General features: G+C 49.3%; 1 protein-coding gene across 1 annotated transcript in view; it reads left to right on the top strand.

Annotated features, from left to right (window-relative positions):
- The window catches only part of megf9 (multiple EGF like domains 9), a 152,959-nt gene extending 137,992 nt beyond the window's left edge, over positions 1-14,967 (top strand). The window contains exons 5-6 of the mRNA XM_033049231.1: positions 7,923-8,186; positions 13,611-14,967. Of these exons, the coding sequence (XP_032905122.1) occupies positions 7,923-8,186; positions 13,611-14,059 (713 nt within the window). The 3' untranslated portion in view covers positions 14,060-14,967. The remainder of the gene's footprint in view (positions 1-7,922; positions 8,187-13,610) is intronic.
- Positions 14,968-16,531: the final 1,564 nt, after the last annotated feature.

The following is a 16,531-nucleotide window of genomic DNA, read 5'->3' as shown; positions in this document are numbered from 1 at the left end:
CACACTGAGGTTCATTTACAGAAGCCAAACTTACAAACCTGCACGTCTTTGGATTGTGGGAGGAATCCGGAGCACCCGGAGAAAACCCACACAGTCACATGGAGAACGTACAAACTTCGCACAGACTGTACCCGTAGTCAGGATTGAACCCGGGGTCTCTGGCGCTGTAAGGGAGCAACTCTACTGCTCCCTCCTCCACTTCCCATTCCCTCCTTCCTCCCCTCTCTTCACTCCTATCTCTTTCCACCTCTGTTGCAATGATCCTTGTCCTCACTAGGCTCCCTGTAGGATTTTTGCAAACACTTTACTGTGCTGCAAACAAATCACCAACCAATACTGCCCAATAACTATCAATAACTGGCCAATCCTGTCATCAAAACTCCCTAATACTGTCTAATAGCCGACAATGACAAGCCGTTATTGCCCACTGACTGCCTAAAATGCATCTATGCTGTCCAATGACTGTCAATAACAGTTTAATAACTGGCAATAACCAGACAATATTGCCACTTAACAAGCCAGGAGCCATGATCTTTTGGCTGAGAAGCTGGGATTATCTGGAGACTCGATCTGTGCAGAGACCGTGGGCATCTCGTCAGCTGTGACCACTTCACAGCTGAAGAAGGGTATCAAACCGAAACGTCACCCATTCCTTTTCTCCAGAGATGCTGTCTGACCCGCTGAGTTACTCTAGCTTTTTGTGTCTTATCTTCGACCACTACACAGTTTCCTGGTCTCGATTGCAAAGGGGGCTTTTTTTCCATATCCATCTTGCTAACAAAGGGGGAGTCGCTTTAAATTTCCAACCACTTCAGCAGTATTGAAATGTCTGGCCATGAAATGTGCTGTTTATTCTATTGTGCTCCATTGACAATAGCCTCCATCAAAGTTAAAGGTGATTATGTTCATTCCCGGAGCATTTGCCTGGAGCTGGCTGTCTGATACATGCGGATTCAGCTTCAGAAGTGCATCAGTAAAGTCTTTCCCATGAGACACACCTCTTGGAACATTCCGGAGAAAACACTCCCGCCTTGCCCTGGAACCGACTGTAAATGGTGTTCACTGGAAAAATAGACACAAAGTGGACTCTTCAGCCTGAAGAAGGGTCTCGTCCTGAAACGGCACCCATTGCTTCTATCCAGAGATGCTGCCTGTCGCACTGAGTTACTCCAGCATTTAGTGGCTGGAGGACAAATGGCCAGGTTGCTTGGTTTTGCCTGAATGGGACGTGGGGCTGCTTGTTTGAATGCCTGTCGTCCCATCGAGACACCAGGCATTTCCAGGCCACACGATAAACAGTCAAATCAATAGAGCTTTCAGGATAACACCACTTACCCAAAGACTGTTCAACGTCTAGTGTTGCCCAGGCGTAGATCGGATATAAAACAGCTTCAGTGTTACTATGACACTAACAGGCTACTCAGCAAAATAGGACTCGGGGATAACAGAACAATGATACTCGCTGCTGTGCAGCTAATGACAGTGTGTAATTATCTCTGGTTGTTCAATTCATTCTTTGATTAAATTCTTTTGACATCTTTGCCCCTGCCCCCACATGCATCAGATTTGGGCGAAGAGATGAAATAATCTCATTGACACATGAAAGCCTGGGGGATTTTAGCTGCTCCACAATTGGCAGATTGCTGCCAATGTGACTATCCCTCACCAAAGGATTTTCCTAGAAAGATGGATTCGAATCGATGAGAGCAGGTCAAAGAGCTTCTTCCCAACCAATTTCTCTTTTCTCCAAAAATTATTTTGTACAGCGCCCAAAATGTTGTGACCTGTGGCAATAGTCTCCTATTGCAGGAACTAAGTGGGTCGGCAGCATTTGTGGAGGGAATGGACAGAAGACCCTTCATTGGATTCGAAACGAAGAACTGCAGGTGTTGGTTAATACACAAAGGGACAGTGCTGGAGTAACTCAACGGGTCAGGCAGCATCTCTGGAGAAGATGGATAGGCGACTTTTCAGAGACCCTTCTTTCTGAGCACGGGTCTCGACTCAAAATGTCACTTTTCCATGTACTCCAGAGATGAGCAAATTGCAGTCTAAATTGCTGAGTTACTCCAGCACTCCGTGTCTTTGTTTTCTGGCAAGTGATAGGTGGATATCGGTGAGGAGGGGGGGGGGGGGGGGGTTTGTTTGGAAAATAGATAAGTGTTTTGTGATTTGGCGTGCAGACATAGTCAGCCATGTTAAGGCAATTTCCTTCTTACCTGGTGTCGTGGGTGAAGATGCGGGAATTCAGTCCAGGAGGTCAGGCAGAGTTGTGGGTCATTGATCCACTGACAGGATTTCAATGCAATGGTTCATTTAAATTAAAGCAATGAAGTGAATCTGGAATGGATGAAAAGCACCGTCTCAGTAACAATGACCCTGAAACAACTGGATTGTGAAGAAACCCACCTGGTTTACAACTGTCCCTCAGAGCAGGCGGGCCAGGAGAGAGGCAATGGGCGGCACAGTGGTGCAGCGGTAGAGTTGCTGCCTCATAGCGCCAGAGACCCGGGTTCGATCCTGACTACGGGTGCAGTCTGTACGAAGTTTGTTCGTTCTCTCCCTGTGACAGTGTGGGTTTTCTCTGGCTTCCTCCCACACTCCAAAGACACACAGGTTTGTAGGTTAATTGGCTTCTGTAAATTGTGAATTGTCCCTAGTGTGTAGGATAGTGCTAGAGTACAGTGTGATCGCTGGTCGGCATGGATTTGGTGGGCTGAAAGGCCTGCTTCAGCGCTGTCACTCTAAAGTCTAATTTGCTGAATGATGGTAATTATACCTGGTATTTGGCCAGGCATTGCTTGATCTGACTACTCTGTCAGAGTTTCTGGATTTCCATCCAAGCAGTGTGCTTTACTCGTGATAATCCTGGTATCTGTTTGAAACAGACTGGACAAGGCTGCATGCTCGGAGATTATTTTCCAATTTTAAAACATACCTTTCCAGACTTTAGTTAAAGACTAAAGGGCAGCACGGTGACGCAGCTGTAAAGTTGCTGCCTTACAGCGCCGGAGACCCGGGTTCGATCCCGACTACGGGCGCTGTCTGTACGGAGTTTGGACGTTCTCCTCGTGACCGCGTGGTTTTTTTTCTCCGGGATCTTAGGATTCCTCCCACAGTCCAAAGACGTACAGGTTTGTAGGTAAATTGGCTTGGTCTAAGTGTAAACTGTCCCTAGTGTGTGTAGGATAGTGTTAATGTGCGGGATCGCTGGTCGGTGCGGGCTCAGTATCACCTTTAAAATAAATTACTGTAAAATAACTTGTTCCCTTTGACACAACTCTTGAATGCTGTTCAAGAGTTGTGTAGTAGATTATGTGGTGTCAGTCCGATAACATTCACGACTGATGCAGTCCTCAATGCTGTGTGTAATGAACTGTTAATCTAATCTACCAGTGCTGTCTTTAGCTGAGATCCGTCACCTTACACTATTAAGCCCCAAATGCAGAATTATTTATCACAAGGACAATAGACTTGCTGCCCAAGATTAATTGGAGTGGATTTTAGTATGTGAATTTAAAAAAAAATGTAAAGCTTGCAGAACTGGTATTTTGAAAATTTCTTCCACATAACAATGCTGAAAAGCAAGGCTTGTAAAGTGCCTCAACACCCACAACGTAAGGGTGGCACAGCGGTAGAGTTGCTGCCTCACAGCACCAGAGGCCCGGGTTTGATCCTGACAACAAAAAAACCCAAAAGGGAAAAAGACAAAAAGAAAGAAGTGGAGATATATCGGACTTTACTGGACTTTATCTTACATTAAGTGTTAGTTATCCTGTATCTGTACACTGTGGGTGGCATGATTGTAATCATGTATAGTCTTTCCGATGACTGGATAGCACGCAACACAAAAACTTTCACTCTACCTCGGTACACGTGACAATAAGAAACTAAGCTAAATTAATCTCCAATTAACCTTAAAGATCTGGTGATTCATCTTGAACTTAGTAAATTTGCAGGTGACACCACTACTGGTGGTATCGTGGACGTTGAAGAGGATATCTATGTGTACGAAAGGAATCAGGATCAAGCAGGGAAGTGGGCCAAGGATTGGCAGATGGAATTTAAACGAGACCTGAGGGGCAATCTCTTCACACCGAGGGTTGATGTGTACGTAGAACAAGCTGCCAGAGAAAGCTGTCAAGGCAAACAAACACACTGGTGGTGGTTAAAAGTCATTTAGACAGGTACATGGATAGGAAAGGTTTGGAGGGACAAGTCCAAGTTCAAGGGAATGGTTCCAGCTCACCTGTAAAACTTGGTCAGCATGGAGGTGTTGGGCCGAAGGGACTGTATGACTCTGAGTCAATAATCTGGCATTGTGCACTGCCACTTTGTGAAAAACAGCAATGAACTGTAATATTGTTCTTCCCACGCCCAAAACACAAGGGACGTTATTTGGCGTTATTTAGTAACCACGCGAAAAACAAGATTAACTGTGCTCACTGAACACAGCTCTCAGTTTTAAACTCGTCAAAAGCTTTGGAGAGCAATCCTTTGAAAGTTACTCTTTGACAGTTTAATGTCAGTGCACTCGCCAAGAAAAGTAATTCAAGTGGAAAATTGAGAAATAGCAGTAGATATCAGGATAAAATATATACTGTTACCGAACTTTGAAAGAAATCTTTGATATATTTGAGGTGAAATTATAGCAGTAAACAAAGAGGTGTTGGTTTGCATATCTTCCTTGCTGTTGGTGTCAATGGCAGGTTGTTGGCCTACAAGATGTTTAAAATCCCGACTGCCTAACTTAATTAATACATTTGATATTTTTAAACTGCAGTAATCTCTGGAGGTAGAAAGGCGCAGCGGTAGAATTGCTGCCTCATAGCACCAGAGACCCGGGTTCCATCCTGACTATGGGTTGCTGTCTGTACGGAGTTTGTACGTTATCCCCGTGACCGCGTGGACTTTCTCCGGGTGCTCCGGTTTCCTCCCACACTCCAAAGATCTACAGGTTTGTAGGTAAATTGGCCTTGGTAAATTGTCCCTAGCGTGTAGGATAGAACTAGTGTATGGGTGATGGCTGGTCGGCGCGGAGTCAGTGGGCTGAATTGCCTGTATCCATGCTACATCTCTAAAACTTAAATTTCTGTAAATAAGGAGAGAATGTAGATTGACACAAAATGCTGGAGTAACTCAGCAGGTCAGGCAACATCTCTGGAGAAAAATAATAGATAAGGTTTCGGGTTGGAACCCTTCTTCAGACTGAAAGTGGAGATCGGAGGAGGTGGGGTGGAATAAACTGGCTGTGAGAAAAGACCAGAAGGATAGACTATGTGGGATAAGGGAGGTGTGAAAGGTGACCAGAAGGTTAGGACACATGGGATCCATGGTGTTTCTGAATAATTGGATCCAAAATTGGAACCAAAAGTAATTGAGGCAGTGAGTAGTGAGGTGCAGAGATACAGCGCAGAAACAGGCCCTTCACCCCACCGAGTCCACGCTGACCAGTGATCCCTGCACACTAACATTATTCTACACACACTGGGGACAATTTACTATTTTTACCTAGCCAGTTAACCCCACGTCTTTGGAGTGTGGGGGGAAATCGGAGCTCCCGGGGAAAACCCACGCAGGTCACGGGGAGAACGTGCAAACTCTGTACAGACAGCACCCGTAGTCAGGATCGAACCCAGGACTCTGTCGCTGTAAGGCAGCAAATCTTCCACTGCGCCACTGTGCCGCCCCATGGAGTTGTGGAGCCAGTTTCGATGGTAGTGTTAACCAGGGAGTTAGAGAGGGATCTAGGGGGAAGTCAGCCACGTGGATGGTGGGGGAGTGAGCTGATGGTGGATTGTAGGATTGCATTTCCAGAGAACCAGTACACACGCAGAGGGCCAAATGGCCTCCTTCCCTGCTGTAACTATTCTGTGGGCTGAAATCTGTGATTACCGTTCTCCTGCTGTGGCCAACCCTGCAGTAATTAGTGCTGGCAAACTGACTACCCAGTGTTATAACACGGCAGACGGGTCTCAACTCCCACAGACGTCTGGTGCCACAGTGGGTTTCACACTGAATCTGAGGCACAGCAGCGACTGCCATGCTGGCAAGAGTGCCGCAGGAAAATCAACCCACACGTCCGCTTCAAAAACACAACTCAATGAGAAGGGTGAGGATTGGCCACAATGTCACACAACATGCAAACACCGGCACTTTTTATTTTCCTTACAAGGACTTTATTCAGTAATTGCAATTTACAGTGTACCAGAAGGTACAAAGGCTTTCAATAGTCACATTACATTCGACAATCATCATAACACAATAGTAACATCTTTATCTACAAATCACCCTCCCCGCAGCAACTAGTGGTCACGGAGGGTCTACAGAGCCTCCGTGGACACCGCTTGCTCCCTCTCCAGGGACACGCGAGCGCGGACTTAGGCCCGGAGGAGGGGCAGGCAGCCGACTCTGGTGTGACCATCGACCGTCCGCTGCCTGGACCATCTTGGACCATCAGGAGCAAACTGACAGGGAAACACCACCGTCCCGATCGAACTTGAACTTGAGGAGTAGCCCCTTCAGAACACTGGCACTCTGTGTGTGTGATTGAGCTGTGTGTGTGTGTGTGTGTGATGCAAGTGTGCGTGTGTGTGTGTGTATATGTGGCTGTGTGGGTGTGTGTGTGTGTGTTGGGCCTGTCCCACTTAGGCGACTGCAGGAGACTATGCAGCCACATGTTCGGAGAGTGGTTGCCGGGGAGTCGCCTTCATGGTCGTGAATGAGTTCCCGCATTCTTGGAACTAGTCGCGGCCTCATTATGGTTGCCGAGAATTTTTCTACATGTTGAAAAATTAGCGGCGACTAGAATGAAGTCGCCATGGAGAGTAGCGAGAGTTCTCGAGCCGTAGGTGGGTTGCCAGGAGGTCGAAGGTTCTCAGAGGTTCTTGTTGGTTGCAGCCGATGCTGACCAGTGAATTTCATTGGCTCATTGGGGGAAAAAAACGTAAGCAGTAGTCTTCAGAACCAAGGATAACCGATCGTTAATGTTAAATGTCCGCCGAGCTTTACAGCCGTGTATTAAGGCTTCTTAAAAGTTGTCTGGCTTCTTAACAGTTGTCTCCACTCCTTCTCCCTCTTTCTCCCCCCCCCCCCCCTCTTTTAATGGACTTACCGTACACTGTGCTAGCCGTCTTAACTACAGCGGCAACCTTCCTGTTCATTGCGGTGTGTGTCTGTATCGCCTTGCACCGTGTGAATTTCAGACAGCGCTCCCCCCGCTTGCCCTGGTCCCTGCCTTTGCGATGTGTGTGTGTGTGTGTGTGTTCCACTCTGACAGTCGCCGTTCCAGTTGCTGGTTTTTCAGGCGACTGCCGGCAACTTGACAATCGCCGGCAGACGCCTGAAAAATCACCTAAGTGGGACAGACCCATGTGTGTGATGGAGGTATCTGTGTGTGTGTGTGCGTGATGGAGGTGTGTGTGTGTGTGTGTGTATCTACCTGTGTGGGGGTGTGTGTATGTGTGTGTATATATCTGTAATTGTGGGTGTGTGTGTGTGATGGAGGTGTGTGTGTGTGTATCTGTCTGTGTGGGTGTGTGTGTATATGTGTGTGTGTATGTGTGTGTGTGTGTGTATCTGTCTGTGTGGGTGTGTGTGTATATGTGTGTGTGTGTGTGTATGTGTGTGATGGAGGTGTGTGTGGGTGGGGGTGTCCAGGGTGGAGTGGACTGGGCTGGGATAACCAAGTGCTGTGCCTGGAATCTGTGTGTGGGGAGGGGCTCTGTGTTCCTGGGGAACGGTGAATGGCCCCAGCTCCCTCTCCTCCACTCTCCACAGAGCCGGGCGAGGCGGTGTGTGACGGGTCGTCGGGAGCAGCCTCGTGGATGGGCCTGAGTTCAGTGTGGGGTTGGAGCCACTGTGAGGTCTGTGTCCCTGGGTAACGGTGAATGACCCCGTCTCTCTCTCTCCTCTCTCCACAGCGCTGGGCGAGGCGGTGTGCGACGGTTGCCTGCCGGGCTACTTTGGGGTGCACTGCGATGAGTGTGCGGACGGCTACCACAACTCGGACAGCATCTGCGTGCGCTGCCACTGCAGCGGCAACAGTGACCCGCAGAGCAAGCTGCCCATCTGCGACTCTGAATCGGGCCGCTGCCTCAGCTGCAGCGCCAACACCACCGGCTTCCACTGCGACCAGTGCGCCTACGGTTACCGCGGTGACGCAGCGGCACACAACTGCAGCCTGGGTAAGGATCCACACACTGCGGCTGCTGATCGGCACGTCTGCCCACTAGAGCATTCACATCACGGTTATGGGGAGTAGCCAGGAGAATGGGAGGGAGAGATAGATCAGCTGTGTAGAAAGGAACTGCAGATGCTGGTTTATACCGAAGATAGACACAAAAAGGCCCGTCTAAAGAAGGGCCTCGACCCGAAACGTCACCCATTCCTTCTCTCCAGAGATGCTGCCTGTCCCGCTGAGTTACTCCAGCATTTTGTGTCTAGCCATGGTTGAATGTCGGAGTAGACTTGATGGGCCGAATGGATCCTATCACTTATGATCTTATGGGCCCCCTGTACACGTGGCAATAAACTAAACCCTCACACTCTGTCCACAAACGTCCTGTCCACTTGAAGCACATTCTAATAGCAGTCCAGCGTGCCTGAGACGTTTAGTTTAGAGATACAGCATGGAAACAGGCCCTTCGGCCCACCGAGTCCATGCCGACCAGCGATCACCCATTCAGACTAGTTCCATGTTGTCCCACTTTCCCACGCACTCCCTCCACACTGAGGGGCGATTTACAGAGGGCCAATTCACCGACAAACCCGCACGTGTTTTGTGATGTGGGAGGAAACTGGAGCACCAACAAACTCCACACAGACAGCACCCGAGGTCAGGATCGAACCCGGGTCTCTGGCGCTATGAGGCAGCAGCACTACCAGCCTTGCCACTGTGCCGCTCTGCGTCTGCGCTGGACTCTGGCACAAAGTTAGTGCCTCACCCTGACCCTGTCCCTAGCCACACATGCTGATTGATGCCGAGACACAAGAGACTGCAGGTGCTGGAATCCTGAGCAAAATACAAGGTGCTGCTCCTGTGCTGAACGGTTCCATGTTGTATCCACTCTCTCCTCTGACCCAGCCCACAACGTACTGGCAATGCCCTTTCACCCTACTCGCAGTCATAGAGTGATACAGCATGGAAACAGGCCCGACAGACCAGACAGCCCAACTTGTCCACAACGGCCAACATGTCCCAGCTACACTAGTCCCACCTGCAACATTTGGCCCATATCTCTCCAAACCTGTCCTATCCATGTACCTGTCTAATTGTTTCTCAAATGTTGGGATAGCCTCAGCCTCAACTACCTCCTCTGGCAGCTTGTTCCATACGCGTGTGAAAGGGTTACCCCTCAGATTCCTATTAAGTCTTTTCCCCATCACCTTAAACCTGTGTCCTCTGGTCCTCGATTCACATACTCTGGGCAAGAGACGCAGTGTGGCCACAGGCAGTGACCTCTCACGCTGCCTACACCACACTGGCAGTGCCCTCCCCGACCTACCCACAGTCCAATGGTGTAACCTATAACCCTGCCCTCATTGCCCCAGCACCCACACCACCCCCTCCCCACCTGCCCAGAGTGTGGTCCTGTGGGAAATCATACCAGGAGCGGGAGGTGCATTGAAAACTCCTAAAGGTTAGTTTAGTTTATTGATACAGCACGGAAACAGGCCCATTGGCCCACCGAGTCCGTACCGACCATCGAGTCCATCGTACAAAGCACTACCCTACAGGCTACGGACAATTTACTGTTCTTCTTTTACTGAAGCCAATTAACTGACAAACACGTCTTTGTAGTGTGGGAGGAAACTGGAGCACCCGGAGAAAACCGCAGGAAGCCACAGTACAAACTCTGCACAGACAGCACCCATATTCAGGACTGAACCCCGGGACTCTGGCGCTGCCAGGTGGCAGTTCCACTGCTGTGTCACCGTGCTACCCACAAGGTATTGAACAGAAGCGGTGAGGAACTGCTCTTCACTGCAGCCCTGCCCCCCCCCCCCCCCCGCCTCAACCCAACCCCAGCGTATCTTTGTTTACCACCAAACACTGGGCGCAGGCAGCATGCTGTGTGAACACGGCTGACATTTGCTCAGGGCCATCGGGGAATACTTCAAAGATGCTGCAGCGAGCGGCTCTTCATGCCAGCAACTGTCCTGCCACTGTCTGGCACTTTGTGTTCAGTGGAATAATCTCAGCGAGGTTAGTGTGGAGATCACTGTTGTAGCAGTCAGCACAGCGCAGCCCTTGCTGGGGTGACAGTCAGGGTCAGCTCACCCAGTAATCACCACCCGTGTTATATCGTTCAATCCCTGCAACCCACCAGCCATTACTTGTCAAATTGCACTAGTCCCCAGCCCACACTGATATATTCAAGAAAGAGTTAGATATACCTCTTAGGGCTAACAGAACCAAGGGATATGGGTAGCAAGCAGGAACGGGGTACTGATTTTGGATGATCAGGTGCTGGCTCGAAGGGCCGAATGGCCTATTTTATATGTTTCTAACTGTTTCTTAAATGTTGGGACAGTCCTTGCCTCCTCTGGCAGCTTGTTCCATACACCCACCACCCTTTATGTGAAAAAGGTCCCCTCGGATTCCTATTAAATCTTTTCCCCTTCACCTTGAACCTATGTCCTCTGGTCCTCGATTCACCTACTCTGGGCAAGAGTCTCTGTGCATCTACCCGATCTACAGTATTTCTCAAATGATTTTATACACCTCTATAAGATAGCCCCTCATCCTCCGGCGCTCCAAGGAATAGAGTCCCAGCCTACTCAACCTCTCCCTATAGCTCAGACACTCTAGCCTTGGAAACATCCTTGTAAATCATCTCAGTACCCTTTCCAGCTTGACAACATATTTTCAATAACACGGTGCCCAAAACTGAACACAATACTCTAAATGCGGCCTCACCAATGTCTGATACAACTGCAACATGACCTCCCAACTTCGATGCTATAAGTCCAATGTTAGAGGGAGGGCGTTTACAGTAGAACTGAAGGGCAAGTACAAAGAGTAGGTACACAAAATTGCTGGGGAAACTCAGCGGGTGCTGCAGCATCTATGGAGCGAAGGAAATAGGCGACGTTTCGGGCCGAAACCCTTCTTCAGACGTGAAGAAGGGTTTCGGCCCGAAACGTCGCCTATTTCCTTCGCTCCATAGATGCTGCAGCACCCGCTGAGTTTCCCCAGCAATTTTGTGTACCTTCGATATTCCAGCATCTGCAGTTCCCTTTTGAACAAGTACAAAGAGTAGTCGGTTTCAGAATGAGTCGGTATCCAGTTGGTTTCAGTCGGCAGGAACAGTAACAACATTTAATGGGTATCAGGACAAGGATTTGAATGAGCAGGGTACTGAGTGGTGTGGAATTAATGCAGGCAAGTGGGGTTAATATAGATAGGCATGATGGTCGGCATAGATGCTGTGGGACAAAGGGTCTGTTTCTATGATTCTTTCACTTTGGAGAGGCAGAGGAGATTAGTTTAAAATAGCATCATATTCGGCATGTACCCAACTGTTCTATGTTCTATGTTGACTTCACCCTCCGTCACTACATGGTGAATACAGGAGGTCAGGAACCAGAACTCAGTCACAGTACTTCAATTTGTGTCATGGGCTTTCTCACCATGATAAAGTACGACACTCTCACTGGTGTAGACTGTTCTGAGGGGAGTCGACGGAGTGGCTAAATGACCACATTACAGTCGGGCGGGCAGAGTGCAGGTTCACCAGCAAGGAGACAGCTATCACATCTGGCGTTGATTTGGAGAACAAGCTCTCTGCAAAGGTATCTGTGGTTCAGAGTAACTGCTGCACAGACTGGGGCAAAGTCATTCACAATTAGTTTAGAAATACAGCTCAGAAACAAGTCCCTCGGCCAACGCCAACTAACGATCCCCGCACACTAACACTGTCCTGTGCACACTAGGGACAATTCACAATTTTTTCCAAGCCAATTAGCCCGCAAACCTGTACTGTCTTTGGAGTGTGGGAGGAAACCGGAGCACCCGGAGAAAACCCACGCGATCATAGGGAGAACGTACAAACTCCGTAGAGACAGCGTCCATAGTCAGGATCGAACCTGGGTCTGCAGCGCTGTGAGGCAGCAACTCTACCGCTGCGCCACTGTGCCGTGTTGTATTATCAATTAACACGTTGTATTTAATCCAATTACTGCCCAGTTGTCTTTAAATGTGAGCTGACTATAAAGAATAATAGACTCATTTAGAGGACATTGGCCGATTTCAAGTGGATGGTGGATTTAATTTTATGCTTTTAAAAGCCTGGTAAAGTCATGGCTCATCACAAATTCACTCCCGACATCGCAAAATCAACACGGCCCCATCCATCCATTGTGTTTCAGTTTCAAATGTCAGCACAAAGTATTTTTAATAATTGCATTAAATTGCTAAATGATCGTCACTATAATGATGTGCTATTCACGGGACTGTATTTGTTATTTCTCTTGTGACCTTGGTGAAGTGAGATAATTTGGAACGAGGCCTGGTTTAACTGGCCCTGCAGCTTTTATTGCACAATGAACAGCTAGTGAAGGAGCCTGCGGGTCCCAACCCTTCTGCAGCAAGAGTCACAGAGCGCATTGGCCAGATATTGCTTGCAGGTCCCTTAGGTAATTCACATTTAATTCATGTTAGTGCTCACCTGCTTCAGAGGGCACAGTGCCACAGTGGTAGAGTTGCTGCCTTGCAGTGACAAAGACCTGGATTTAATCCTGACTACAGGCGCTGTCTGTGTGGAGTTTGTACGTTCTCGCCGTGACTGCATGGGTTTTCTTCGGGAGCTCCGGTTTCCTCCCACACTCCAAAGACGTACAGATTTGTAGGCTAATTGGCTTGGTATAATTGTAAATTGTAAATTGTCCCGATAATGTTAGTGTGCGGGGATCGCTGGTCGGCGTGGACTCATAGGGCAGAAGTGCCTATTTCCTCGCTGTATCTCTAAACTAAAACTAAACTAAGTGTGATGTTCACTTTTTTTTTGTTTAGAGATACAGGGCAGAAACAGGCCCTTCGGCCCACCGAGTCCGTGCCGACCAGCGATCCCCGTTACACTAGCACACGCTACACATTAAGAACAATTTACATTTTTACCGAAGCCAATTAACCCACAAACCTGCACGAATTTGGACTGTGGGAGGAAACCGGTGCACCCGGAGAAAACCCAGGCGGTCACGGGAAAGGGCACAAACTCCGTACGGACAGCACCTGTATTCAGGATCGAACCCGGGTCCGTGATGATATTGTATTGTTTCATAAACATCCTGTTTTGAAATGTTCATCCATTATTCATAATGAATAGGCAATGCTGCTAACAGCCTGCGATCTCTGAGATAACAGGCTGTGTGGTTGATGTGATAGTGGTGAGGGCTGACACAAATGCTTGGGCCCCTCAGGGCCACTGTAGCATTAGGATACAGGTAGGCATTTTATCATTGTTAAATAGTTTTATTTCAATCATTCGATCATGGCTGGTCTATCTCTCCCTCCTAACCCCATTCTCCTGCCTTCTCCGCAAGACCCTGACACCCTCTGCTCCTACTGCGTTTATTAACCCTTTGTGTTTCTTGTGCTTCCACGGCAGAGTTAACCACAGTGCTTCCCACGAGCTCCACGGAGACGGGTAGCAGCACCAGCCCGCCGGTCACCGCAGTGTCAAACAGCAGCGAGCAGCCAGTACAGCTGACGGCACAGAGCACGGCCCAGGGCAGAGAGAGCACGGCAGCCCCGGCAGCCCCGGAAATCTCCTGGACCCGCTTCAACATCGTGGTGCTGGTGGCCATCATTGCCGTGGTGGTCCTCCTCATGGGCTTCGTGGCGGGCGTCTACGTTTACCGCGAGTACCGCAACCGAAAGCTCAACGCCCCCTTCTGGACCATCGAGCTGAAGGAAGACAACATCAGTTTCAGCAGTTACCACGACAGCATCCCCAACGCCGACGTGTCGGGCCTGCTGGAGGACGACGGCAACGAGGTGGTCCCCAACGGACAGCTGACTCTCTCGGACCCCATCACCTCCTCCTACAAGATATAAAGCGAAGTTACGCGGGCCACGACAAGTGTGTAGGACCGGAGGGCGGACTGACTGCACGCCGTTGGTATATTGCACCAGCCGCGCGCTCTGTGACATGAGGGCAGTGCAGAGATGGTGCGAGGCTTCACTGAGCTGAATGACGCCCCCCCCCCACCCCACCCCCACCCCAGACGGAAGCCCGCAGCAAATGAATGGGGGTCCTGCTTACACCATTCACCGGTGTAAAAACACCCCCAAAAATGAGTTTCTATTTTTGTACAAAGCTAAGATGCAATGATGTCCAGGTTCAAGCCGTCTCCCAGTGCGGAGATGAGAGACCATTAATCAATGGACATCCCCTTCCCAGGACAGCAAGCAGGTCTCGGGCATTGCAATGCAACTGGAAAGACTTCAAATTCCTGTAAGGAAATAATTTTATAAAGACTATGACTGGAATGTACATTGAGGGCAAAGATTTCACAAGATGAGAAGCTCTTGTATTTTTTGTTTGTTTGTAAACTACAGACAGTTTCTAATGATTGCTGAGGGGAAAATGGCAATAACCGTGTTTACGGCTGATGTGCTTCCAGTATTGAACGCATTGGGTCACGCAAGTGTGGCCCAGCCTCCTGCTCCACTCACAGTGAACGTGGGAAGGAACTGCAGATGCTGGTTTGCACCGAAGATAGACACAAGGTGCTGGAGTAACTCAGAGGGTCAGGCAGCATCTCTGGAGGCAAAGGATGGGTGAAGTTTCGGGCCGGGGCCCTTCTTCAGTGTCTTATCTCCGGGAGAGGAGGAGCTATTGCTGAATCCCAAGGCTAATGCTGAATGAATGGACGCTTTTAACAGGCTCACACGTGGTGAGGCCAGCTATCCAACTAACAGTAGATTCCTTAGCAAGAGCTAAGATCCAGGAATGCCGATTATAAACAGAAGCCTTAAAAAGTCCCCCTAACACGAGAGTTGTAAGCACAGATAGGGCCACAAAATACTTTGGTGCAATTGAATTTGCTGCAAAGAAACCTACAAGCTAGTCTCCTGAACAGTTTCTTTGAGTTAACATATGAAGAAGACCTCAGCAGCACACTGTTCAAAAGCTCATGTCACATTCAGTCCCATTCCCCAACCACTAGCCCCTGCGCCAGTCGTAAATCAAAGGTGGAACACGTGCAGGAAAGAACTGGAGATGTTGGTTTAAATCGAAGATAGACACAAAATGCTGGAGTAACTCAGCGGGACAGGCAGCATCTCTGGAGAGAAGGAACGGGTGACGTTTCGGGGTCGAGACCCTTCCTCAGACGAAGGTGGAACACGGTCTGGGTGTGAGTATTCACGCTGCAGCCCGTTTCCTATCAGTCTGCCGGCACAAAATGAAGGGAATATTCTCCTGTCCGAGTCTCGACGGGAAGAAGTGATGGAGCAGAGATGCCCATGCTCTTTAAAGACGCGTTCTCCCCAGAGCTGGTTTAGATCCGGTGGGTTTGGCCAAGTCCACTTGTAATCCTTCCACTGCAGATATGGCCCAGCTGGTAAAGCCCCTGCCTCACAGCACCAGAGTCCCTGGGTTCAATCCTGACCTCTGGTTGGAGTCCGTGTCATGTTTTCCATGTTCCCCGGTTTCCTCCTACCACCCAATGACATGTTGGCTAATTGACCTCAATAAGTTGCTCCTAATATGTAGGAAGTAGATATGAGAGTGGTATATCATAGAGCACGTGCAGTGGGTGATCAGTGGTTGACATGGACTCGAAGGGTCTCTTTCCTTGATGTTTCAATCAGTTCATTCAATGAATGTCTCCGTTGAGCTTTCAGAACCCACAGGGTGATCGCCAGGTGGTTTCCTGCCCCATACAACCTTGCCTCAGAAGGTAGAGGCATCACAGCTTTCTCACATTGTGGCTGGATTTTTTTCCACCCCTCTCTCCACCACCACCACCAGCCCTCAGGGGCGTTAGGCTCTCGGGGTAACTTGTCCCACGCAGCCGCGTCCCTCGGCTCCCCTCCCCGCACGGTGCCTCCACACGCACCTCTTCTGATCACCGCGCCCCACCCAGGCCACGCCACCCAGCGGGTGCCCGCCCACACCTCCACCACATGCCCAGCCCCACGTGAGACTGCTCGCCCTGTAACGTTGTTCCCTTCAGGTCATTCTCCAGTCCCCATCAACTCTGTTCCCAACAACCGCTCAAGCACAGACTCACCAAATAAACCTCCTCGTTCTCCCCTCACTCCAGGTACCACTGGGAACGGTTTCATGTTCAGAAGTTCGAGGAACAAAATTAGGCCATTCGGCCCATCAAGTCTACTCCGCCATTCAATCATGGCTGATCTATCTTTTCCTCTCAACCCCATTCTCTTGCCTTCTCCATAATTAAAACTCTCCCAGACTTTAAAAACCCTCATTAAATCCCTCCATCCTTCTCTCCTGTGACTGGAAGAAAGCAAATCTCTCCAATCTCACCGCAGGATGGGGCAGCACGCTGTTAGTAT

The sequence above is a fragment of the Amblyraja radiata genome, chromosome 32 (genome assembly GCF_010909765.2).
Source record: "Amblyraja radiata isolate CabotCenter1 chromosome 32, sAmbRad1.1.pri, whole genome shotgun sequence".
Lineage (NCBI taxonomy): Eukaryota > Metazoa > Chordata > Chondrichthyes > Rajiformes > Rajidae > Amblyraja > Amblyraja radiata.
This window is presented reverse-complemented; position numbering and strand designations above follow the sequence as displayed.